Below are 24,910 nucleotides of genomic sequence, written 5' to 3'. Positions count from 1 at the left end.
ATATATTTTTTTTTTTTTTTGCATTTCAAGGTGAAGGGTCATACTGGCTTAGACCGGAATGGTACAGTGCAGATCATCAGAAATGATCAAATTCTGTTAACCGTTTTTTTTCCCCCCCTTTGGCTGCACTTTTTCATGTGATCTTAGTTCTCTGACCAGGGATCAAACCTGAGCTCCCTGTAGTGGAAGTGGGTAGTTTTAACCACTGGACTGCCAGGGAAGTCCCTGGATCCATTTTAAAGGTAGAGCTGTCTGATTTTGCTGGTGGATCAGATAGGGGATGGGAGAGACAAGAGCAGTCAGGGAAGACTGAAAATCTCACATTCTAGTTTGAGGTTTTGGCTTGAGTGACTGATAGAATGGAGTTGTCCTTGACTGAGATGAAGAGGGCTGGAGAGGGCTTCCCTGATGGCCAGTGGTAAAAGAATCTGCCTGCCAATGTGGGAGGCATGGATTCAATCCCTGGTTGGGGAAGATCCCACGTGCTGAGGAGCAACTAAACCCGTGGGCCGTAACTATTGACCCTGGGCTCTAGAGCTCCGGAACCGCAACTACTGAGCCCACGTGACACAACAGCGGAAACCCATGAGCCCTGGAGCCCATGCTCCGCAACTGGAGAAGCCACTTTAATGAGAAGCTCGAGCACCACAACTGGAAAGTAGTTGTGCTCTTCGCAGCTAGAGAAGAGCCCGTGCAGCACTGAAGACCCAGCGCAGCCAAAAATAAAACAAATAAATAAAATAAAGGGCTGCCGAATCCCCCAGTTTCCACTGGGCTTTGACTATATATCACAGCAATGGCACCCTACTCCAGTACTCTTGCCTGGAAAATCCCATGGATGGAGGAGCCTGATGGGCTGCAGTCCATGGGGTCACTAACAGTCGGACACGACTGAGCAACTTCACTTTCACTTTTCACTTTCATGGATTGGAGAAAGAAATGGCAACCCACTCCAGTAGTCTTGCCTGGAGAATCCCAGGGACCGGGGAGCCTAGTGAGCTGCTGTCTATGGGGTCACACAGAGTTGGACACAACTGAAGCGACTTAGCAGCAGCACCAGCAGCAGCAGTATGGTCAAATGCCCTTATTCTCTCTGCTCCTCCCAGTTTTGTGTCCTGAGAGAGTGTAGTGATCAGCCTAGTTCAGTTTTGTGTGAGTCCAATTCTAGTAAAGTCGTTGGTGGATAGATGGTCAGGATGGGCTGTGAGTGGGACAGCTTCCTTAAAGAAGCCATGAGTGATGGATACCATTTGGACATTTCTAGTGTCCTGACTTTCAGTCACTTTTAAGTTTCATCTCTTGCCTCCTCTCCCAACCCCTTCTATCTTTCCCCAGGCAGCTGATACCCCAGCCCATTTCATCTGGTATATTTGCATGCCTCCATGTCTTTGCTACTGTTGTTTCCTAAACCCAGGACAGTTTCTAATTGTCATATTTGGTGAACCTCAGCTAGGAACTCTGTGGGAGCAGGGTGGGAACAGGGATAGCAGAATCAGAATTAGGTGAGTTCTGAGGAGCAACAGAGCTGGGGAACAGGCCCTGTTTGTGTTTGGGGCTGCATTTAGAACAGGCAACTGCTCAAGGATTGTAAAGCATGTTTTGGGCCCCTAAAGGCTGATTCTAGGAGGGAATATTCCCCAGGAGGGACACAGAATAAAAGTTTTTTTGGGTAGCGGTGGTCACTGTTGACAGCAGGCCCTCAAAATCCAATTTGGTATGAAGGAGACCAGAAAGAGAACAGAAGGTAAGAATTTCTGGTGGGACCCAGGTGAGATGCGCTGGCTCCCAATCTGATGAACTGAGCAGGACAGGGCTCCCATTCTGGGGCACCTGAAGGCAAAGCCAGGCACTGGGGGCCAGAGAACCACTCCATGTGATGTGTATGGCATTGCCTGGGCCAACCCAGTGCCCTGGCAGCATCCAGAATCCACTTGCTTGACTTCAGGCAATAAAATCAGGAGTTTTGCCACACTGGATTTGGGTTCTGAGCAGGCTCTCTGAAGTGGGGTAAACATTTTTGAGGGGTTGCAAAATAATCCATTTAGGCATGAGAAGAGAACATTGGAATTTCTTTGTATTCCAGTCTCATCCTTTTTCTATTTTATGTCTTATAAGATTTTTAATATGTTAGTTGAGTTTTTTATGGAATTTGTGAGTAAGTAAATATACTCATGGGCTTCCCAGGTGGCGCTAGTGGTAAAGAACCCACCTGCCAATACAGGAGACATAAGAAACACTGATTCGGGTCGGGAAGATCCCCTGGAGGAGGGCATGGCAACCCACTCCAGTATTCTTGCCTGGAGAATCCCATGGACAGAGGATCCTTGCCTACAGTCCACAGGTTCACAAACAGTCAGACACTGCTGAAGCAACTGAGCACGTATGCACAAATATATTTGGAGTACAAATTCAGAATTCTTTTTACTGCTAGGATATATGATCAAAGTAGTTTAAAGACCATTCTTCTAAGAGACTGGTGATTAAAAGGAGCAGTAGGGGCAAGTGGAAAGTGGGGCTGTCATTTAGTAATATGGGATTAGGGAGGAGACACAAGTGGTGATGCAGAAGGAAGCGGATGGACTTGACTGCTTCGGGGCTGGTTGATTTGTTGGGGCCCTGCAGCATCACGATGTGAGTAGGCTGGGAAAACAGGCCTGGGGAAAGACAGGCCTGTTGGAATCCTGATCAGAGGTAGGGGTCTAGGAGACAGTGTCCCCAGCCAATGGGAAAGGTCACTCCTTAGTTTGTCTCCAAGTCCTGCTTGCAGCTGCCCAGCCACCCCTGGCAGCTCAGAACTTCCAGAGTATTTCAAGCGGGAGGAGGCAGAGATGGAAGTTGAGCTGGGAAGGTTTCCCAGGGGTAGCGAAGGAAAGTATCCTAGGGCAGAGACCAGGTGGAGGCTGTGGCCTTTGTGGGAGGACTGGCGCTGGAGGTTGCTGAAGGGATGGAGGGCAGACCCCTTCCAAGTATAACAGAAGTAGGCTGGACAATCACTCCATCCCTCCCCTGAACAGGACAGAGAGACATAGGGACAGACACAATCAGCCTTCACTGGACACCTGGGCACAAGAACAGTCAGGGTGTCTGAAAAAACTAACAGTTCTCCCATTTCCCTACCCCTAGACTCACACGGGAACATGCAGACCCACGCAGAACAACAGAAATGGGAGCCGGCGACCAACTGCATAATATGCGCCCTCAAGATACACCCAGACCGCTCCGATCCTAGCGGCTGCTCGCCCAGGCGGGGACTCCGCAAGATCCAGGGGGCGCGCGAGGTCGCTTGAGCCCGCAGGTTCCCCCGGGTCTCTATGGGACTGGATGCTGTCCTGGCTAAGAAATAAATGCGCAGCGAGAAAACTGGTGGCAAGCGTTTGTGGTCTCTGGGCGGACTGGGGATAAAAACTGCGGCTGCGCGGAGGAGTGGTGGAAGGAGACAGGACAGCAAACCATCTCCCTACCACGCGGAGAGTCTCCGACGGCGAGTTGTGAGAGACTGCACCCTGAGTTTGGGTGTGAGTGGAGAGGTAGAGCGACCAAATCACTCGAAGTTAATCTCAAGTTTTGCAAAGCGAAAACTCCTTGCTCCAAGGGCGGGGTGGGGGTCGGGTGGGGGTGGGGATGGGGCGGGGAAGGGTGGCTTCTGATGCGCCGCCGATAGGTCTGGGCTAAGGAGTGGGAGAGGGGTCGCAAAGGGAATGCAGCTGAGAGGATTATTGAGGGTTTATTTGAGATCGACTAGTATGAGGGAAGGCCTGTTCCAGAGACAGGTAGAGACAAACTTGGAGCCATGGGGAGTGACATACAAAATTTTATTATTTATTAATTATTATTTATTATTATTATTTATTTGTCATGTGCACAGAAAAGAAAAGAAAAAGAATCAAAACGAACCGACGCGCTGAAGGTGGCCAAGGAGACCAGAGCCATCCGGGAATCTTTCGAGGGTTCGGCTGGGTCCTGGGTTTGGGCCCCTGTCGCGCCAGCCCTACAGGGACTGGAATGGGCCGGGCCTCGGCGTCTGAACCTCGGCTCCCTCGCCGCCCCGCTTGGGCCACTGGAGCCTGGCTGGGCACCGGCAGTTCCCTTAACTATTCTCTTTTCTCGTTTTCCTTTTCAAATAAAAAGGCTCGAAGGAGAGAGAGATCTGGGCGAGGACTCCAAGCCTTTACGGATTTGTTCAAGGATTTTTATTTTTCACTTTTATTGACTTTGTTTCTGTTATTTCGAGTCGTCACGATCCACGGGTGAGGAGACATGCAGGGCGCATCGCCGCTACCGAGAGAGCAACTACGGGGCGGGGCGGCCCGGCCGCCGGTGGCCCAGAACCCACGGGGCACGGCCGCGAGGGGCGAACCTAGGGGCGGGCGCTGCCACCTCTGATCTAGCTTCAGAGGGGCAAGGCAGCCGGGGAAGGGCTGGGGAGAGAGGCCGAGGGAAGGACAGAGACAGAAAGACAAGAGAGACGAAGACTGAGAGAGACCGAGACAGAGGCGGAGAGAAGCAGAGACGAGAGCTGGAAAGGGGAGCGATGCAGAGAGATGAGGAGGAGAGAGCGAAAACACGGAATTACAGAGAAATAGCCAACAAAACAGAGGCGAGAGGAGTCCACAGGACCATGTTCGTCATTTTGCATAGAGATTTCTTTTCTTTTGTCATTTTTTGTAACATAAAAAAAAAAGCCCCCCTCCCCCAGGACGTGCTGTGCTTTAGTGGGCGTGTAGCTGTGTTCCCCCCTCCCCCCCAGCGAGCGGCGACTCTCACAGCACAGACAGCGGGGCGTTATCTACAGGCAAGGCGGGCGGGCACCTGGGACTCTACCGGGAGGGGCGGGGCGGGAGGGGCGGGGTTATATACACGTGGGTTCGCCTTCACAAGACACACACCGTCTTTCTAAAAAGCAGCAGCCTGTTGGGTGTTTTTGTTTTCCTTTTTTGCAAAGACCATCATATTAAATAAATGTAGACTTGACTTTTTGCGGTTCTGTTCAGTTCCTGCTAGAGGAAGAGGATGGAGGTGGGTGGAGTGGGCAGCCCCCCACCTTCCACTCCGCGCAGCTCAGACGCCAACTCACATCCTGCTCCTACCACCGGCAGATTGAGTCTGTGTCGGGGCGGGGGACGGGGGTCATCGGGTAACTGCTTGGGGGGACCAGTGCCGCGGCCTGCAGAAACTGGTCCTGAGGCAGGCACGGGGACAGACTCAGGTGAGGGCGGCGAGTTAGGGAGGAGAGATGCAGAGCGACGTGGGATCGGAAAGGACGGGTAGGAGGAGGAGCTGCGAGGTGGGTAGATGGAAGAGACGCCGAGGTAGGGGCAAGGCGGGGGCTGAGAAGCTGGTCACTAGTAGGGGCTGCCTGGGCCCTTGCGAACTGGGCAGTTCAGGTGGAGTTGGGAAGAGCCAAGGGTCGGACTCGGTGGGTGCGGGCTGCTGGGGCCTGTGTGCCTTGGGTCCCAACCTTGGAAACGCCTGACGATCCCCAAAGCGCATCCGTGAAGCCCGGCCCCCACGCCCCCATTCCATTCCACCTTCTGGGCAGGGCACACTCAGAAGGTGGGGGCAATCTGGCTGAAGCCGGGATTCGGACATTTTCCCGAGGTCTCGGCAGGAGGCTCTTCCTCCTTCTGCAGAAAATCGTTTTGTTCTTCATTTCCTTTGCCCAGTCCCTCCAGCGAAGCCTCCCGGCGCTCGCCGGAGCGTCCGAGGCGGGCTGCTCCCGGGCTGGGCCAGGCTGCAGTCCGCGCTGATTGTGTGTCACAGAAGCGTGTCCCCCGCGCGCAGCGGCGGGCCCGGCCAGAGTCCGGCGGTGCGGCTGGTGGGCTCCAGGCCAGCTCGGGCGAGGCGGGGACGAACTGGGTCGGGCCCTCCTCGCGACGCGGCCAGTCCAGCAGGCGGGAAGGGGCGGCGGGCCCGGGCCTGAGGGTCCCGCCCGCGGCGTCACTCGTCCTGTCCCGCCTTGGACGGGGTGAAGTGAAGAGCTGGAGGGGTCCTGGGAGGGGGATTGGGTCTGGGGCGGTGGCCGGGAGGCTTCGGGTCGCGTCGATCCTGCCTCCCTCCGGGGCGGGCGGTCAGACAGGGACGATGTGGAGGCCGAAGCTGTCGGCCTGAAGCTTGATGTGGTCCCCGCGGTAACTAGTGGCGGTCATAGGCAGCGGCAGCAGCGGCAGGGGCGGAGCCCCGGGGGGCGGCACTATAATAATAAGGGGAACCTGGAAGTTAACACAGGAGAAGAATGGGCTGGGTGAGAGGACAAACAGGAGAACAAAAAAGGAAAGAAAAGCAGAGCAGAGACCTCGTGCTGGGGTCTAGCAGGATCCGTGCAGGGAGGCCTTGGCTGAGTTGCGGGGCCGGTTGCCCTCAGGAGAACTGCATTCACCGGGTGGGAGAGGGACCCGATCGGTGACCGCCGCCGCCCGACTGCGGACCTCGAAGGGGGCCCAGGGTGGGGCGGCGCAGAGCCTTGCAGCCGCCGGGAACAGAGCGGAGCGGAGGGAGGGGCGGGAGGCACGGGCTTCCTCTAGGGATCCCGGGGCCTCAGAGCTGCGCTAACGAGCCTGCCCGGCTGGGCGCCCAAAAGTCCGGTGGGGGGCTGTCGAACCCGCACGGCCGAGCTGGCGGGCTGGCGGACCGACACGCTGAGCCGCCGGCCAGCCAGGTGGCGGTACTCACTTAGTAAGGCGGGGTTGCTGAATCTCCAAGCCTCGTTGTAGGCCGTGTACTGGGGGTGGCTGTACGGGTTGCCGGAGAACTCGCTCCCTGCGGGGGGGGGGGGGGCGGGGGAGTGGGGATCAGACACTCGCAAGGCCAGGGCGGGCCCGACGTGCCCGGCCAGGGGCCTCCCCCGGGTCCGAGGTGCAGATGCTTCGCCAGGCGGACGGGCGGAGAGAGAACAATCCACCTGGTCCGCAGGGGGAGACCCCGTGCTAATGGTGGTGGTAGTGGTGGTGGGGTGTGTGTGTCTGCAGAAGCACCGACGCGCCTCCCACAGCGCCGCGGAGGTAGTTTCGGGGCGCTCCCTCGGAAGCGCTCCTAGTCACCCAGGAAGGGCTTGTTCTGAGTCCAGGGGCACCTTCGCCCTGCGATGGGGACCAAAGCCTTTTTAGTGGAGACTCTGGTTCTAGGAGCCACAGCCCCACAGGGTGGAAGCGGGGGGAGGATGGCGAAGACAGGCTCTAGGGACACTTTGTCCCAGAAAGTCCGGGGAATGGCATCTCAGCACTGTGCCAATGCGAGGGGTGGGGGCTCTGCTGGGAAACACTCCCCTCTCATCTTTCCCTCTAGAGATTTGAAACGTGGGCCACGCAGCAGGGGAAGGAGGCGGCGGGAGGAGGCAGGTGGACTGCCCGCGGGTTCACAAACGGTGAACGGAGGGCCCCGTGGGCTGGGAGCCGTCGGAAGCTGCTTCCCTCCCTCCGCGCGAGAAAGGCCAGGCCCCCGGGTTTCCCCCTCGCCCTTTCTCCTGTGTGATGACCCCAGACTGTTTACAGTGATCCCTAACCGCGGGTTAAGTAGAGGAGAAGGGGCCCCTCTCGGAGAGGGAGCTGGGGTGGGGGTGGGGGATGCAGCCACTGGAAAGCCTGTTTATTGACGAGGAGGGAAAGCATGCGTGCAGCAGGATAATGAGCTTCTGAGCTCAACTGTGACCAAGAGGAACTGAGCTATCTCCTTCCCCATCGCTAATGAAACAAGTGTAATTTCCTCATCAGCACTAGATTCTGTTTAACGACTCCCCCCTTGCCACCATGAGCTCTCTGCGGTTCTCCTCACCCCATCTCCTTGCAGGCTATCCCCCCACCCCCGCACCCCCATCTCTCTGAGACCTCCAGTCTCCACCTGCTCTCGCCTGGGACCTTCCCAGAAGAATCTCCTTGCACCCAACACTCCTGTTCCCCCTACTCTAAATCTGGGCAGGAATCCCCCTACTCACACCCTCAACTCTTTTTACCCAGTTCCTCAGCCCCCTGTTCTGCAACTCCAGGCAGCAATCTCCCCCTCTGCAATCCCCCTCCCCTAGCTCTGCTGATCAAGGGCTGTCCCTGAATGGCCCATCCAGGAATAGGGCCAGTCACCCTATTCTATCCACACTCCCCCTTCCATGAGAGCTGAGCTTCAGGGAACGGGCACACAGAGGGTGCCCAGCAGGACAGGATGCAGGGCCAGTGACTCTCATCCTCTTTAAGACAAGAGTTTTTCGGTGTTGATGTGAATAGGAACTTCAACTCTCTGGCTTCAAGCCCAGCTCCCAATCTGGGGTGAGGGGTTGGGGAGAGCACGGCCTCCAGGTGTATTCACCAGATCCTGCACATGGCCCCTTTCTCTCTGATCCACACAGCCCAAACCCAGCTCCTCACAGAGGGGGACAGGTCAGAGCCCCCAGGAGCAGTGAAGGCCCAGGGCTCCTCTGAGACGTGGGGGCACTCTAGGTTGTCTCTCTGAAGCCCGCCTCTCTGGTTCCTGCCACAGCCTGTCTTCTGTTCCTCTCTCCTTAGGGACTGACTCCCTTCTCTCCCTGGGATGGGGTTGGCTCCTGGTCTTCCCAGTGGGTTGGTGTGGACCAGGGTGGCTTTGTCTGAGATGTGAGTCCCTTTGACCGACATGCCCCTGGAAATGGTTCTCGGCTCCAAGTTTCCATGGAAACCAGGGCAGGCTCTTCTGAGCAGTGTCAGCTGGCTGGGGGTGGGCTAGGGCACTGAGGGTGGAGCTGAGGCCGAGTGCTCCCAGGGCACAGGCTGGGGTGGGTGGGCACTGCAGAGGGGCCAGGACATACAGGGGGTACTTCTGCAGGCTCCCTCCGTGGGGTGCTCAAGAGGGAGGGTGAGGGACCCCCGCTGCGGCCTCTAGGGAGACAGAGGGATAGAACAGCAGTAGTTTGTGGGAGAGGAGATATTGGGTCTCCCCCCCAACCCCCAGTCTCAGACTACAGACCATGCAGCAGTTTACCCACAGTTCAGCTACCCCCACCTAAATCAGGCAGCTACAGCTGGGTCACATACCAGGCACCATTCCTGCCAGGGTGGAGGTGGGGTAGCTTCCCTGGCCAGTGGGGGGCACGTGAGGGGGGTAACCAGGCAGAGTGGTGCTCGCCATGTCACGACCTGGAAAAACACAAAGGGGGAAGGGGTGAGGCCTGGAAGAGAGGGGTCTGCCTCTGCTCACACCAGGGTGCTCTGTGGGAAAGAAGTATTGAGTGCAGACACGTGGGAGCAGAGCTGAATGAGGAAGTCCAGGTGAGCCCTTACATGTACCTAGCTTGTCACCTGAATGTCCCAGGATCAGCTGTGTGTATGCACCTCTGCTCAGTGTAGCTCTTTGTGTGTCTCCGTGCATGTGTTGCAGAAGACAATAGCAACCCACTCCAGTACTCTTGCCTGGAGAATCTCAGGGACAGGAGAGCCTGGTGGGCTGCCGTCTATGGGGTCGCATAGAGTCAGACGCAACTGAAGCGACTTAGCAGCAACAACAGCATTGCATATGTGTGTGTGTTTGCCTTTGCTTGTGTCTCTTTCTAGCCCAAACTCAGTTGGAGAAGGGAGGGAGACGACCTGGCTTTACTCTTCCTTCCCAGTGAGATACTCAGCTGTATCTCTCCAGTAGAAAAAACAACCTCTATCATCTTGCTCAGCTCTTCCCTCTCTGGTGCATATGGTTATTCCCTGTCCTCTCCAAGTGAAGCTGCAGGTGCTGGGCCTGGTGGGTGTGAAGAGCAGGGGCTGGCTGGTGGGCTATTTTCCTGTTAGTGTTTATGACATTTAAGTGATAGAAAACCATCTCCAAAGCAAATCAGGAGCTTTGAGCCAGCAATACAAGTAGATTAGACCAAGTTTCAATGAGCAAAGTCTGCTCTGCCCACTAGCTGCTGGACTTCTGTCCCTGGAGGTGTCCGTTGCTAAGAGTCTGGAGAGTGGGAGGAAGGGCTTTCCTACTGTCCTGGAGTGAAGGCAAAGCATGCCAGTCTGAGGGAGATACCCATGGTCCACAGACATCTCTGGAACACAGCTGTCCCTGAATGGCTTTCCTTCCTTGCAGACCCCCTCCATTGCCATAAAGTGGTCACTGCCTCCTTTGCAATTTAGCATGCTCCAGTCTCTAACAATAATTTGCCCTCTCCCATACTTTCATGCCCTAGAGACTCATTCATCCTCTCCTGGGTCCCAGGTCCCATCTCTCCTCTCCATATTCCCCTTAGTCTCCTCTTCAGCCAGTGCCACTCTCCCACTTCAGTGCCTCTGTCCAACCCTGGGAAGAGGTGTGGCTGGAAGAAGTCACAGAACTATGCATCTCTGGCCCACTTTCTTCTCATTGATGGCGCTAGACCTCATCCTCCTGATGGCTATTCCAAAGCGCTTCCCTCTCTCTCTCCTTGACAGTCTCCCCTTAAAGTTGACCTCACCCCCAACTTCCCTGAAATGTGTGAGTTTCCTCACTGCTACCTTAACACATCTGAGTGATTCATCCTTCCCTAAATAGACAAAGACACAGCTCAGGCCTTTGCATTCCCAGCTGCCCATGAACCTTTTCATTAGCTGTCCCACCATCACCTCAAACCTGACAGGAATAAAAGTGATCATCTTCCCTACAGTCAGTTCTACTGACCCACTTGAAGACCATCAGACCAAAACCTCTGGAGTTGTTCTTGACATAGCTCCCACCCTCACCATATGAAGTCAGTCACTAAGTGCCGTCAGTTTTCCTTAGCAATGTCTATTACAGCCATTCTGTTTCCATTTCCTCCATTTGTGTTCCCTGCCTCCACATTCTTCTTCAGTCTATCCCACGTGTGGCTGCTTGGTTAGCCCTCATGAAACATTGCTTTCATCACATCACTTCCCTTGCAAAACTACTGCAGATTCTCTGTAGTCTATAGTTTGAGTGTCTGTCTGGCAGTCTAAAGTCTACCAGGCTTTCAAAGCCTCTCTGGTACTCTTCCCACTCAGCTTTCTCAGCTCTGATTCTCACCCCTCCTGGTTTCATTTGACTGCTGTCAATGGCTTGGGTGCTGTGAAATCTCTGCTTTTGCCATGTTATTTTCTTCTTACTATCATGTCCCTCTCCTTCCAGCTCAAGCCTTAAAACCCCTACTGTTCTACCTATCAGAGAAGTTTCTCTCTTCTGAAATTTTCTATTATTTCTGCCCTCCATGCTTTACCAGTCACTATAGTTCACGAAGCATCAGCCCTATTGTTTGCTTCCTCAAACAGATCATAACGAAACCAAGGGCAGGCCCTGTCTTCTGCTCTATCTTGCAGTTGAAAATATGGTAGATGCTCAATAAAAATTTACTGATTAATTCTCTCTCAGTCTATTGGATTTAATAGACTTAATTAATGGACTTCATTCCAGGTGGGTTATATTGTTTTCTGTTTCATATACGTTGGTGTCCTTTGGGGAGGAAAAGCTGAGCAAAATGTAAATTTTAAATCTGCTTTTTCTGTACAAATAGTTTGAATAATGGATTATGAATTTTTATAAGATGATGGAAGATTTATATAGGATGATGAAAATGAGGGACTCATGTTGTGAGTCAGCTTTATCATGCCATGGAATGATAGTCTTTCTACCTATCTAACATAGCTAATCTCTTACATTTCAAAACTGAAGAGCAGAACTGTCAAACAGAGATCACTTTGGACTCCCAGAGAGATAGAAGAATCTATGTTTGCTTTGTTGTGGGTTTTCTTTCATTGACTTCTATTGTCAACTAAATGTATGACCCTCCTTGACTATCTCTCAGTGGAGAGGACCAGAAGTGGACAAGTCAGCAACATCTATCAATTTCTAGGGAGATTAGTGATATGGCATTTTGTGGTCAAAAAAGTCCCAAGATAGAGGAGAGTTAGGGAGGATGTAGAAGCTTTGGTGGCTTAGACGGTAAAAAGCATCTGCCTACAATGCAGGAGACCCAGGTTCAATCCCTGAGTCGGGAAGATCCCCTGGATAAGGAAATGGCAACCCACTCCAGTACTCTTGCCTGGAAAATCCCATGGATGGAGGAGCCTGGTAGGCTACAGTTCATGGGGTCACAAAGAGTCAGAGAGGATTGAGGGACTTCACTTTCACTTTCAGAGGTTTTGAATTACAAAAATATAGAAGACCAATTCTTGGTCTTGTGACCCTAATGGCCACCAAACAGCCAGGAAAAGAAGGACGCGTCTTCTCAATAAATAGGAATTTAAATGAATTTGAATTTTGATTTTCAGCTGCATGGTTCTCACAGCTTGTTACACACAAATTCTTTGTACTCTAAGGTTGTGTCACACAATACCTTACCTAGCTTCAGGAGAGAAGAGGAAATGTGGGATAACCAGAAAGGTGTTACCAGCTACCTGGAGGCACCACTATGCAATGTTTATTTCCACTGGAGTTTTTCTCTTGCAAATGATCCAGCTTGCAGCCACAGAACTGTTGATTGAGAGGCACATTTCTAAATTCTATTTAAAAAAACAACTGAATCTGGGAAGCGCTATTCAAATATTTTCGAAGTGTGAGATAAGACACCCACGATGAGGAAAAAGCATAGAAAGCTTCCTGATGTTCTGCACACAGCTGTGCTTATACTCTCCTGGATTCTGTAACATCAGTATCACCACCAAGAAGTGCCTGTTCAGGACCCCTGAGCCAACAAAGGTATAAGCCACTGCATACAAAGCACTCTCAACGGCTTCATTAGCACACAGGTGACACCCGAAGAGCAGGAGCAAATTGACCAAACTCTTGCCAGAGCCATATATCCTTCTGGAACACCACTGTCAATAATGGAAAACACATACTGCAGGAAGTTTTCAAATTACTAAGACCATCATACCATTTGCCCAGCAGCATTCTGTGAGCAAGCCTCTTTCAGTGAGTGAATATGAATGGGTAATGGAATCTTTGCAAGGAAGAATCAACAGAGGACTGGGCCTTGCATTACTACAGATGAGTGGACGAGTGGGAGTGCAGGCGGACTCTAAAACTGTATGACAGCATAACCAACTTCTTCAAACAAACAGGCAAAAGTGCAGAAAGAGGAGGAAACAGCTTCAGAGAAGAATACATGGCTCTAAAATATGTATTATTTGACAGACATAGGAAGCAGTCAAGCATTTGCTTTGCTCACTGGTGATGCCAGGAACATGAAAGCGCGCCAAGCATCACACATGAATAAAACCCACACACTATAAGAGGATGGGCATTTCTCTTTGGATAATTGTTTCCTAAGATGACAAAGTTTTAAAGATGGAAGAGCCTTGGAGATGTTGGGTCTCACTTCCTTGTTTTAAAGTTAAGAAAACGGGGGCACAGAGAAGCATTGTGACTTTCCTATTGCTGCAGAGCTGGTAAATGACAAATGTGAAGCTCTGTCTGTACCACGCTGCCTTTCAATGATAACATGAAGCCAGATCCTCCCCAAATGCACCAAAGAAAAGGAAGAAGAAGTCCTCTGACAAACAGAATCTCATATTGTCACCACTGTTATTAGGATGAGGCAAGAAAAACAGGACACAAAGAACAAAATATTGACACTTAAAGTCTGCAGTAAAACTTCATGGGGTTGGGTATTAATCTCCTTTGAGAGTTTTCTGAGAAACAAAGAAGCTCTTCAAGAAACAGGAGTAGTTGAGAATCTAAAGTACCCAGAAGTGTTAGAAGCACTGTACTTGATGAGGATGTCTTCTCAGTTCAACTGCAGAAGTCCCTGAAGATTCTAAAGCCAATTTCTACAGCAATCGTTACATCTGAATCAGACAGCGCACTTCTGTCAGACACTCCTTACCAAATGGGCCAGATCAAATCAACTGTTTGGGAGAAACTAAGTGCAGTTCCTCCTACAAGTACAGAGAAAAGCAAAGTGAGGCTTTATTAAGAAAATTTCAGTCCCTGGTTAATTTATGCTACTTTGTCAGCTCTAAGATCCAAGGGCAGAGCTGTGTTTCTACTTGCACCTAGACTAGCTAGCATTCACTGAGCACCTACTAATTATGCTAGGCGTTGTCCTAAATATTTTCTATATATTATCTCATTTAGTCCCAATATCAACCTATGATGTTGATCTGGTTTTTTAAATCCACATTTTATAGATGAGAAACTGAACCTCAGAGGGGATAAGTATTATGTTCAAGATTTCACAGCTCATAGATGACAGAACCTGGACTACAGAACAAGCAGTATACTCGGAAATGGGTTCTAGAATGACATTCTCAACTACTGTAGACCCAGAAAATAGGTATTTGGTCCAGGAAAGTAACCTGGGATTATGCTAAGCAAATCCTTCCTATAACAGAACATTGCGTCACTTCTTGTTTCTTGCATATTTCAAGTTCTTCCATTTTCTATAGCAAGGGTTTTAAACTGGGGATCACTGATCCTATAGGGTATCATTGATGGGCTTAGGGAGTCCATATAAAGCTATACATAAGATGTCACAGTCATACTTATGCCATACTTAGATGGCTTTTTATCATGTTCTCAAAAGTATTCATGACTCAAAGATTAGTAGGCAGTGTTTATTAAAAAAAGACCAAAGACACTGATTAGTAAGAAAGACACTGGTTTGTTTGAAACCATTTGAATTGTACCAATAAACCAGATCATACAAAGAACAGTAGAATAACATGTGAAGAAATAGGAAGGCTTATCTCAAGTAAGACAAATGTCAGCATCCAGAAGACCAAGGAAATAATAAAAAGGAAGCCACCAAAGCAGCACAGATGCTTTCATTCAGTGATGGCAAGACAACAAGACTTATTAGACACAGATTTATACAGTAAAAGTTATATTCAATGAGCTTAGAGATGCCTTCCCTCAGCATCTTTCTCTGAAAATGAGCACTTTTGCTATCCACTTGACACTACGGAGGACCCTAAGGGGAGAAAACATAACTCTTGTTTTACTATCCTAACCTCAAGTTTTGTCTGCTTCTCATACGGTAGTGAAAATGAAGACATTAGATTGCTTCAAGGTTGGCAGTCTGTGCCTGCATTTGACACAAGCGTTTATAATACTTTCAAGAGCGCACAGTTATTAAACTTGTAATTACTGTCTAAATATACTGTACATTTACATTCACTACATCAATTATGATCACTTTAGGACCAATCCCAGTTATATAGAACACACCAAAGCAACAACTTTAAATCTGTAAAAGATGTTTTAATAGGAGAGGGGAAGAAATTTCTACCTATTTCATTTTGTTCTTGATTTTCCAGGTTTCCAGATTCTCTGGAAGGTTTCTCCTGGGGGTCAGAGATGCCTGTGTGAGGGCCTGCAGCCCCAGGCTCTGTCTTGGCCCCAGAGCTCCTCATCCAGAGGCTGGCCTGCCCTGGGCTCCAGCAGAGGGGGCTGTTTCTGCAGCTCAGGGCAGCTGCTCTCCCAGCCAGTCTGGCTTCCCACCCACAGCTGGACCTCTGTTCCCTGGGGTGTCCTAGGCAGGGATGCCACTCACAGCTTTGTGGGCGGAATGAGGCCTGCACCTTGACAGCCAACCTGCTGGACACAGTCAGTCGTGCTATTACTGCCCTTCTGCCAGCACACAGTCCGACTGGGCCACGCTAGCCTGCTGGCCCAGGGCCCCACAAGAGGTGCTCCTATAACTCAGCTGGACCATGGATGGAGCTGCAGCCTTAGGATCCTGGGAGAAGGACAGGGAGTGCTGCAAGAATCGCATTCTCAAAGGACTGAAAGGGAACTTGACTATCCTCTAGTCTAAGTCCCTCATTTTGCAGAGGAGGAAAGTGAGGCCCAGAGAGAGCCTCTCCTCTTTCACTTCCCCAGGCTACCACCTTCTCTGGCTCCACTAACAAGTCACAAATGAAGAATGGAGTCTTTAGGTGCTGGCACTCTGGAGGCTGGGCCTGGGCTCGCTGATGGGCTCCCAGCCCCTCGTGCTGGGTGGGCAGAGGTTAAGCCTGTTTGCACAGTCTCTCGATGCTCCAGGTCTCCCAGTTCCTCTCTGGCTTTATTTTGTTCTCTGAGATTGCTGAATTGTCAGCTCTAATCCTTCCTGAAAGCGCAGCGTTTTTCAGGCACTCTGTGTAAGTGAGACCCTAATCCCAAGGAAAACGGCCACTTAAGCTGCCAGAGCATTAGGCTGCTCTCTGAGCCTACTGCAGGATTTCCTCCCTCCCCAGCCGCTCCCCCTCCCTACTCAGCCGACCAGAGGAGGAGAGGCGAGGATTTCAGGCTGAAGGTGTGCAAAGCCCTCTCCGAAGTAACAACAGTGGCAGGGCTTGCCTCCCAAAGCTCAGGGCTGAAAAAGTGCTGGTTTGTTTGTCCCGAGGCTACAGCTCAGAACCTGGGAAGGAAGGGTTCTGATTACCCTGGGGTGGGGATCTTCCTGTCACCTCGTCAGGGTGACTGGCTCTATAGGGGAAATGGCCTTTTACTTAGGTGATTCCGAGACCACCAGGGACATTTCTGAGTCCTTGGTGCCAATACATACCTATAACATTCACTGGGACACCACTATTTAGGGTTTCTGGTCCTTCAGGAAAGGCTGGGCTGGCTGACTTCACTTTTACTTAGCCAACCTCTTCTTCTTAGTACCGAATAACGGGATAAACAGGTTTAGTGCTGGGGGATCCCTCCTCCCACCTTTGGAGAACTCTCCTTTGGGACACTTCAAGCATCTCTAAATATCTACAGCAGCAGAAAGGTTCCCTATAACCCAGCTAACCATGAAAACAGTGCCCAGTGTTCTCTCTCTCTCTCTTTTTGGCTAGGTCACACAGCATACAGGAGGATCCTAGTTTCCAGACCAGAGATCAAACCCTCGCCCCCTGCACTAGAAGCATGGGGTCTTAAACCACTGGACTGCCAGGGAAATCCCCAGGGACGTTTTCTACTAGGCAACACTTTTTTTTTTTTTTTTTTGTAGTTGGCTACTACATGCATTTGAAATAAAGATTGTTGCTCCCTCAAAAATATTTTGATTTAAATTCAAACTGTCCTCTCTCCATGATCTCTAAATAAATCAGTGAGACCATGCTGTGGAGGGCCAAATACAGTCCATTTGGCATGCTCAGGCTTTGGGTCTCATGGATGGAAGGAGGAGATGAAGGGAGGAGTCAAGAGGAGAAGCCCAAGGTAATGGGTCAAATTTGAGCTCAACTTAGAAGCCCATAGAATTACATCTTTGCTAAGATGCCGGAGAGCCCTTTATAACTTCTTCCTCTTCCCCATGCCTCTCCTTCCCTCAGTGGCTCCATTAGCAGCCCAGGGGGTTTTGTCCAAGGCACCCTGCTGGGGAGGGCAGCCCATCACTGCTGGGAGGGCAGCCCATCACTGCTGGGATAGCAGGTGAGCACAGTCATGGGTGTAGAATTGGGGCTGGAGATTAGGGTGGCACAGCTTTTATTGTGTTCAAATTTGACCTGACTCTCCCAGTCCTAGAGTAAATTAATGACTTTTATTTGAAATATCTTTTCCCTCTAGAGGTGGACTGAATGAAGGAGGAAGGGAAGGAGCCCTGATCCAATGACTCCCTAGGCTGCAGACCCACAGCACCCACATTATCTGTCAATGTCTCATTGCTATGGAAATGCCCCCATAATTAAATCAGAGTTGATGTCTGGGGGCTGGTGGTCCTTGGGGATGTGTCTGGAGGCCTCAGGGATGTTTGGAGGAGGCTAGCCTCTTATCAGTGGGCCTTCTCAGCTGAGGAGAAGCCCTCTTGGCTTCATTCAGCCGCCATAGCACGAGCTCTATGACTTGCTATGTGTCTGAAGTTGCCCTAGCCCTCTCCTTTCAAGGTTGGAGAGAAACTCTGATGTCTGTGCCCTAAATTCCTCTAGCTAATCAGGGGCTTTGAGCTGACAGACAAGGCTAGGAGACTCCTAGCCTCCTTCAGAAACATTTCTCAGCCTTTATTGCCCTCTCCTCCCCCAAGGGGCTGGCCAAGGGCTAAGCTGTTTGTTTTATGGAGGGAAATGCAGTCGCATTGGAACGGGGTTGTTAACTACAGGAAAGAGGCATTTCCTAGAGGTCCTCAGGACTCCTGGAGCAAGAGGAGGGTTTCCCAGGGTCCACACCTCTAGGCCACTTTCGCTCACCATCCCAGCTGTGGGTAAGAAGGCTGAACTTTTAATAGTCCACAACCTTTTCTCAGAAGCTGAGCCCACACAACTCTGTCTAGGCCCCAGGGGCCAGTCCCTGGTTTTCTTTGAACTTTGCCTTACTGGTTTCCTCCACCTCTGCTCAAATTTACCAGCTTCCAGAAGAACCCCGTCTTCTGCTCCCTCCCCTGCCGTGGGTGGTATTTCCTGCTTAGGCAGCATCTCCTCCCAGATCTCAGCTACAGGTTCCTGCAGACCTGCAGTCTCTAGGCATCAAGAGAAATTTCCCTGAGCTCTTGAATAAAACCAGCTTATCCCCACCAGGGTGGGGAAGCTAACAAGGCTTTTTAGAAATTTCCCCATAAGGGAGGAATAGACCGTCCCTGCTACAGTTGTCCAATGTTCAGACATTTTTCCGAAAGGGAAGATTCTCTGCTGAGACTTAGCAGTATGGGAGCTTGGATAAGAGGGCGACAGGCTCTACTTTCAGGGCTGCCTGGGGGTCCTCTCTTTCCATGCCTCCAAGTCCCCAGAGAACACAATCTAGGTGTCTTCTTTGCCTTTTTAAGGTCACTATTACCTGACTAGTTGCTGAGCAGTGGTAAGGAAGGGGATGTGGGATCCAGATCTGTGATTAACACAAAACATACTTTTAGATGGAGGAATAAATGGCAACCCACTCCAGTATTCTTGCCTGGAGAATCCCCATGGACAGAGGAGCCTGGCGGGCTGTAGTCCATGGGGTCGCAAGAGTTGGACGCAACTGAGTGAGTAAGCACACCCACCCATACTTTTAGAAATACCTTTTAGAATTTTAAACACGCTTACTATATAGTTGCTTTTGGATTGTTCTGGATAGTTTTGGATTGTTATTATCTCTAATTCTTGGGGGGTACTAATTGTTCTGCTTATTACTTCTACTAACTCTCCCTCATAATAGTCTGTATTTATATGAGGTCTGTCATTTGTTGTACTGAGCTCATCTTTAGTGGTGGACTTGTTTCTGTGGGAGTCCCATGTCCTCTGGATTGTACGATGTCTCTGCAAAGAAGATTTGCCCTTGTCCTGCTGGGGTTTCTGAGTAGGTTACTATCCTGGATAAATTTGGATGTAAGTTCTTAGCTGGGAGTTCCTGCCACATCCCCATGGTGTAAATTTGGACTCAGGGTTAGGCTTGGGGTCTCCACTTCTCAGAGAGACATCACTTTGCCCTTGCTTGTTTCCGTGGGCCCTGGGGATGACTTTGCGGTTTCCCTTTCATAGACAGTGTTGTCCTGCTTTGTTCCTGACTTTATTCAGGGGAATACTCAGTTCTAGTTGTTGCTTCTCTGGGGCCCAAGATCATGTTTTCTGTCTGGTATGTTACAACCCCAGCCTCCCCCAGTTAGGGTCTGCCTCCACTGTGGCCTCTCACACTTTGCTCTGGGTTTGAATCTCCCTCTGTTTCTGATACCAGAGGGTGAGGTTTGGTTGTATATTAGCAATTCTCATTGTTATTTATCCAGCTGTGTTTTGGTAAGTTTAGCTTGCCTTGTTTCTGGACATTGATCTTATTCATCTGTCACCCCCTGGGACTTAGAGGGTGGGGAGAACTTTACTTGCATAAAGCTCCCTAGTGTTCAGCACTGAGCCTCACCAGAGGCTGTGAAGCCCACTCACTCAGGGCAGCAGCTCTGGGGCCCAGTGTATCCCTCGGGTTCTAGAGTGAACATGGAGAGCCACTGTACAAGCCCTGACTTCCCCCCCACACCATCTTGCTCCACTGGCGCTCCCAGGCAGGGAACCTGCTCTCATTATCAGGGTGGATCTTCACCAGGCAAAGGGACTCTCTAAATGCTCAGAAGCATCTGCAAGTGACTTTGGGAATCCTGAAACTAGTATTCATCTTACTCTTGCAGATCAACATCACTGCCAAGGTCCCTTCACACTCTCTGCAGCTGCAGACCTGGCCAGGCACACAAGAGGAGTCACAGTGAGGAGGTCATGGGAAAGAGAGGCTTTTTTCTACCAGTGATGGGAGACTTGGAGGCATCAGCACACAGTCAGAACCAGAGTCCTCCCTGAAAAGACCCTGACTCAAAGGCCCTTGGGACCACTGAGGGGTTGATGGCAGCCCTGCTCTGAGGTCCTTTGAAAGGGTAAGAAGGTGGTAGAAGGTTGCTGCAGCCAGGCAACCTGAGGAAGCCTGGGGCTAGAGTGCCCCCCACCCCGTCTCTCATCCAGTTGGCCCCCTTTTCCTTATCACTTAGGAGAGACTCGGCTCTGTTCCAGACCAGCAGCCTAGAGCAGTGGGCTGGAGAGAAGAGATGCTGCTGAGCTGGAGCGGCCCAGCGGCGGAAGGGAAAGTGGGTGATAAATTTAAATAACCAGCTTGACTTGGCAGCTTGCTGAGTTGTGATGCGGTGAAATTAAAATCTCGGCAGAACTTGCAAACACTACCCAGAAAAATCCGTCTCCCTCTCTGGTTCCATGATGGAAGGTAGGGAGGGGAGGCATTCGGGCCAAGCCCCAGGCTTCAGCAGCCACCCTTGCTTGCAATGTGATTAGCTGTGTCCTGGCCCACTGGGCTCCACTCTCCCCTCCAAACAATAGTCCAGGTTCCTCTCTCTTCTCAGTCCTGACCTTGTGGAACAGTTGCATCAAGTGGCTGGTGAAGTTTGAAATCAGCCTCTAGTGCCAGGAGGTGGCAGGAATATCAATAAGGTCGGCTTGTCGGGTTGGGCTAGGGCTTCCTGAGCTGTTTCCTTAGGACTCACTTGCAGAGGTTTACAGCCTCAGCTGCCTGTCCCCTGGGAGGAAGATGAGCTGGGGGTTTAGTTTAGGATATAGGAGGTGAAGAGGGCTCCTCAAACACCTGAGCACATTCAAGCTGGACTGTGGCCACAGGATGCCCTCTCTTACCTGGAGCACACACCTGGCCAGAATCACCTGCTGGAAAGCTCCAGCCCTTTCCTCCCCCACCAAAGCCCTTCATACTCTCCAACCAAATAAAATCATAAAGAATCTTACGGGGGGGATTTTTTCAAATACACCAAAAGCCATTCCTGTATCTGAGCTGTGCTTGGAACCCAGTTCTAGATATCAACATCCTTCTAGAAAAACTCACCCGAAATCCACCTCTCTGATGTCCGCTCTCTTTACATCACTGCTCACTGCTACCCACAAACTCCTGGCCTGAAGGCCAACTTGCTGGACCCAACTCCTGAGATGGTCCAGGAAACCTCTGGGCACTGCCCTGTTTCTCACCTTGACAGTACCTCCAGCAAATTCTGTTCGTCCCCATATTAAACACATCATGAATCATTCATCTTTAAGAGATTATGCAAATTAGGAGGACATAAAATCAACAAAGATCAATAACTGCAGCCGTTTAATTGCCAGCAAAAACATTTTAAGAATGAGCATAATCTGTAGCCCTTTCTTGGGTAATGGCACCATTAATCCAAACCTTGGATCTTGGCCTAAGTGTAGAAAAATCATTCCCTGCCCCCTTACCTCCTCCCATCGCCCCTCCCCCACTTCTCCACACTCTTCTCTCTTTTTGGTAATTTCCAGTTTCTGAGCGAGTTTCCCCGTCATTACCACTGGTGAACAGCTCCGAATGTTAATGGTTCTGCTTTTGTTACTCCTCGCTTGATTGAAATGTCGCATACAGATTGAGATGTTAGTGCTAACTTGCCACCTGGGAATGTCAAGCTGGGTCTGAAATGAACTTTTCTCACACTTGGATCCAGATGGATCAGCCGGAGATGTTCCCAGGCTGAGCTGGGACCGTTCCAGGGCCATGGGGGGGAGGCGGGCGGGGGGATGCTCAAGGTGGAGGCACTTTTCTGCACCAGCCTGAGTTCTCCTGCTGTAGGAACCCTGCCCCAGAGATCCTTATCGCCACTCCAGAAAGCCTCTACCTTCTGGATGGTGGCCCTGGGCCCAGGGAAGCATAGCTGGGGTTAGAGAAGTCTCCTGGACTCTGATTTGCTGCTGCCTTGGGGTGGGCCACCTTTGGGAAGTGACGACTGTAACTCTCAGCAGATCAGAAGAAACGTGACCCATCCTAGGCCATCGCTCTTCCTTGGGTCGGAACGCCCACAGCTCAGAGAGCTTCTGTACTGGGCAATGGACTGTCTCCTGCTGAGGGCCAGTGGGCCCTGTGTTGTGTCCTGACCCAGCTTTTGGCTGTCACTCCCAAAAAGCCTGTCCAGAACTCAAACTCTGACTGCCTAGCTTAAGAGCTCTACTCTGTCCAGGCCAGAAACAGTGGGTCTGGGACACCCCTTAGGGAGAATATGGAACAGCAAGCATCAGGGCTCTCCCAAGCTCCCAGGTGGAAGACGGTGGCTGCTTGCAGCCTGTCTCAGACTTGAGCCACGTTCAGAACAGCTCCAAGTCGGAACCTGTCCTCCAGTGGGGCCAAGCCCGCTCCCTGTCTCTGCTGCTGGCTGCTTACAGCTGGGCTGCCAGGTCCCCAGGCCACCTCCGCTCGCCTTGCTCGGCAAGTAATGCCTCAGCATCTCCCAATCCCCACCGAGACCCTTCTCAGTCATTCTCTCTCCCAAGGAACAAACGGCACATTGGCTTTATTGTCTCCAGAATAATTAGGTGAATTTTAATAACACCTCGATGTGTGTCTCTCCCACTTGGGCACTTTCCTGGCCCGGAAACCCTTTTCTGCAGTGCCAGCCCGCAGCTCAGAGGCCAGGAGTGTCATCAGCTGGGCCCTCCACTGCGCTGCACCTCGGCCTTCTTCCCCTCTAGCTGCCTCTGCTGCTCTGGATCCACCTGGATTAGGTGCCCCACCCCCTGCATCGAGGGACGGGACCCTGTCTGGCCTTGAAATCAAGCCTTGGTCTCAGTGATGTCTCTGAGAAGCTGGAGAAGGGCTGAACTAATTGAGCTTATCTGTTACCACAGAACCAGATGCCATGCCCTGAAGCCCAAAGCCACAATTTTGGTACTCCCGGGCCACCCAGAGGAGAGGGACACAGGTCCTCCAGGGGACTTGAGGACACGGGAGTGTGGAGGCTCAACATTGAATGAGCACTCAGGCTCCATTCTTGCTAGCCTGGCTTATTTACCCTCCTTCTCCCATGCACATCCTAGCGAGAGGCTCATAATTCTCACCACCCTGGTAGAGGCAAGAAAAAAAGGCACAGAAAGAGGCAAAAGCATGGGCAGAAAGAACCAGCTATAACCCATCCTGGCTTTGACCTTTCCAGGCTGCAGCACACAAAGAGTCTGCCCATGGTGTTTTATCCTACATCTGTACACGTCTGTTGAGGAAGTGCCCTGGCTTTTGGAGACTTGCTCTTTCTACAGAGATCATGGCAGGGAGCCCACTTGTCGCACTGGGCCCCAGATGGCATAGGCTGAGGCGCCCCCACCGAAAGCAGTTTCCCCACCCTCCTGGAAGCCCCCTTACCAGTCACAACAGGGTATGTCTGCGTGCCTGACACGTTGCTGCCCAGCTCGGGGTTGGTGGATGCAGATAGACTCGACTTGACTTCATCAAGCCCAGGGGTCAGGGCTGGGAGGGAGTACTCATTCCCCTGGGAGGAGAGAGAAAAGAGACAGCTCGCTATTGACGCACACATGCGGAGAGGCCTCGGTGTGCAGATGGGGAGGAGGGACGGGGAGCCCTCCCAGATGGGGTGGAAGGAGCTGGCCAGGCAGAGGGCGGGGAGGGTTGGGGGGGTGGGCTCAAGGGATGATGCAGAGTTGTGTGTGGGGGAGGCAGACCTGACTCTGGGAAGTTGAGGGGCAGCCTGTCCATTCTTGGTGGGTATCCGAGCACCCTTGACCTCTCTGCAGCCTCTCCTGCTTAAGAAGCCCCCAAGGGCGAGAGGTAGCAGTGGGAAACCCCCTGGTAAGAGGCCAGGGGTGTTTTCAGGTGCCCAGGGGTAGGGAGTCTCAGAGAGGAGAGATGAAGCCTGATGCGATGGCAGAGGCAGGAGCTGGGGGGAAGGGCCTAGTGGGGCCTCCAGCCTGGCACTGCTGGGCCGCTGATCGGGTGCTGGCGCCCCTTTTTAAAAAACAAACAAAGACAGCCTCACGGGCCCCTCGCTCTCTGCCTGTGCACTGGGGTATGAAATTGGGGAGGGGGAGAGTCCACATGGCTAACAGAAGGGTGGGAGGGGGCCAGTCATTGACTCTGAAAGGGTGTCCTGCCTGAAACACTCCGGTAATTGCCTTTTTATTGCAGCTACCGCCAAGCCAGACCCCAGAGCTGGGCTGACCAGGAGCCCGCACAAAGCAGGAAAAGTTGCTCTGATTAATATTACGTTAAATTAAAACTGATTTTCTGTGCTTTCGGGTCCGTTTTTTTCTCTTCCGCTTCCTGGCCCCCCCCCCCCAGAGGACCCCCTCCCCTCCTTGGCTGGACAGGATTGCCTCGTCATTTCCAATTCCTTCTCGTATTGATCTTCCTGTAGAAATCAGTTTTGTAATTAGCTGCAAATTAGGCCTTCTACTGGGGGTGAAGCTGCCCCCTGATTTATCACCAGAGTAATTCGCTGTGATCGGAGAGAAATTAAAATGAACTCAATTAGGCTTCGGATTTGCTTTATGGGCCCTGCTCCGAGTTTCAGGGGGAAAAATGACTGTGCTGGTGTTTAATAGTCTAATGAAAGTAAATAAAGGTTATTCATTGTAATACAGCCGGGGACTCGGGGAGGGTGCACGAAGCCGTCGGCCTCGGCCGGCTCCTCCTTTGTTGGTTTATGGCTCAGGGCACCTTAAAAAGACTTTTGATTTTTGTTTTATGAAGACAAACAGCTTATGGGATAAAAGGACGGGCGGGGAGAAAGGCGAATGGCTGAGAGCTGTTGGAGTCCCAAGTAGAACTGTGCTGTGCAGAGTCTGCACGGCTGTGCTTGTGCATTGCGTGT

General features: G+C 51.5%; 1 protein-coding gene across 12 annotated transcripts in view; it reads right to left on the bottom strand.

The window, feature by feature from the left end:
- Nucleotides 1-3,795: 3,795 nt before the first annotated feature.
- PAX2 (paired box 2) overlaps nucleotides 3,796-24,910 on the bottom strand; it is a 91,100-nt gene continuing 69,985 nt past the window's right edge. For 8 of the 12 annotated variants that reach the window (XM_061403138.1, XM_061403142.1, XM_061403137.1 and 5 more), the window contains 4 exons: nucleotides 23,446-23,572; nucleotides 8,994-9,095; nucleotides 6,670-6,756; nucleotides 3,796-6,190 (listed from right to left, as the gene is read on the bottom strand). In XM_061403138.1, coding sequence (XP_061259122.1) covers nucleotides 6,069-6,190; nucleotides 6,670-6,756; nucleotides 8,994-9,095; nucleotides 23,446-23,572 — 438 coding nt within the window. In that variant the 3' untranslated portion in view covers nucleotides 3,796-6,068. Of the gene's footprint in view, nucleotides 6,210-6,669; nucleotides 6,757-8,993; nucleotides 9,096-23,445; nucleotides 23,573-24,910 lie in introns of all 12 variants that reach the window. The other 4 variants (XM_061403140.1, XM_061403141.1, XM_061403145.1 and 1 more) reach the window with 1 other exon arrangement.

This window comes from Bos javanicus, chromosome 26, assembly GCF_032452875.1.
Source record: "Bos javanicus breed banteng chromosome 26, ARS-OSU_banteng_1.0, whole genome shotgun sequence".
In the NCBI taxonomy this organism is placed as follows: domain Eukaryota; kingdom Metazoa; phylum Chordata; class Mammalia; order Artiodactyla; family Bovidae; genus Bos; species Bos javanicus.
Note: the sequence above shows the minus strand (reverse complement) of the source record. Positions and strands in the feature narration are given on the sequence as shown.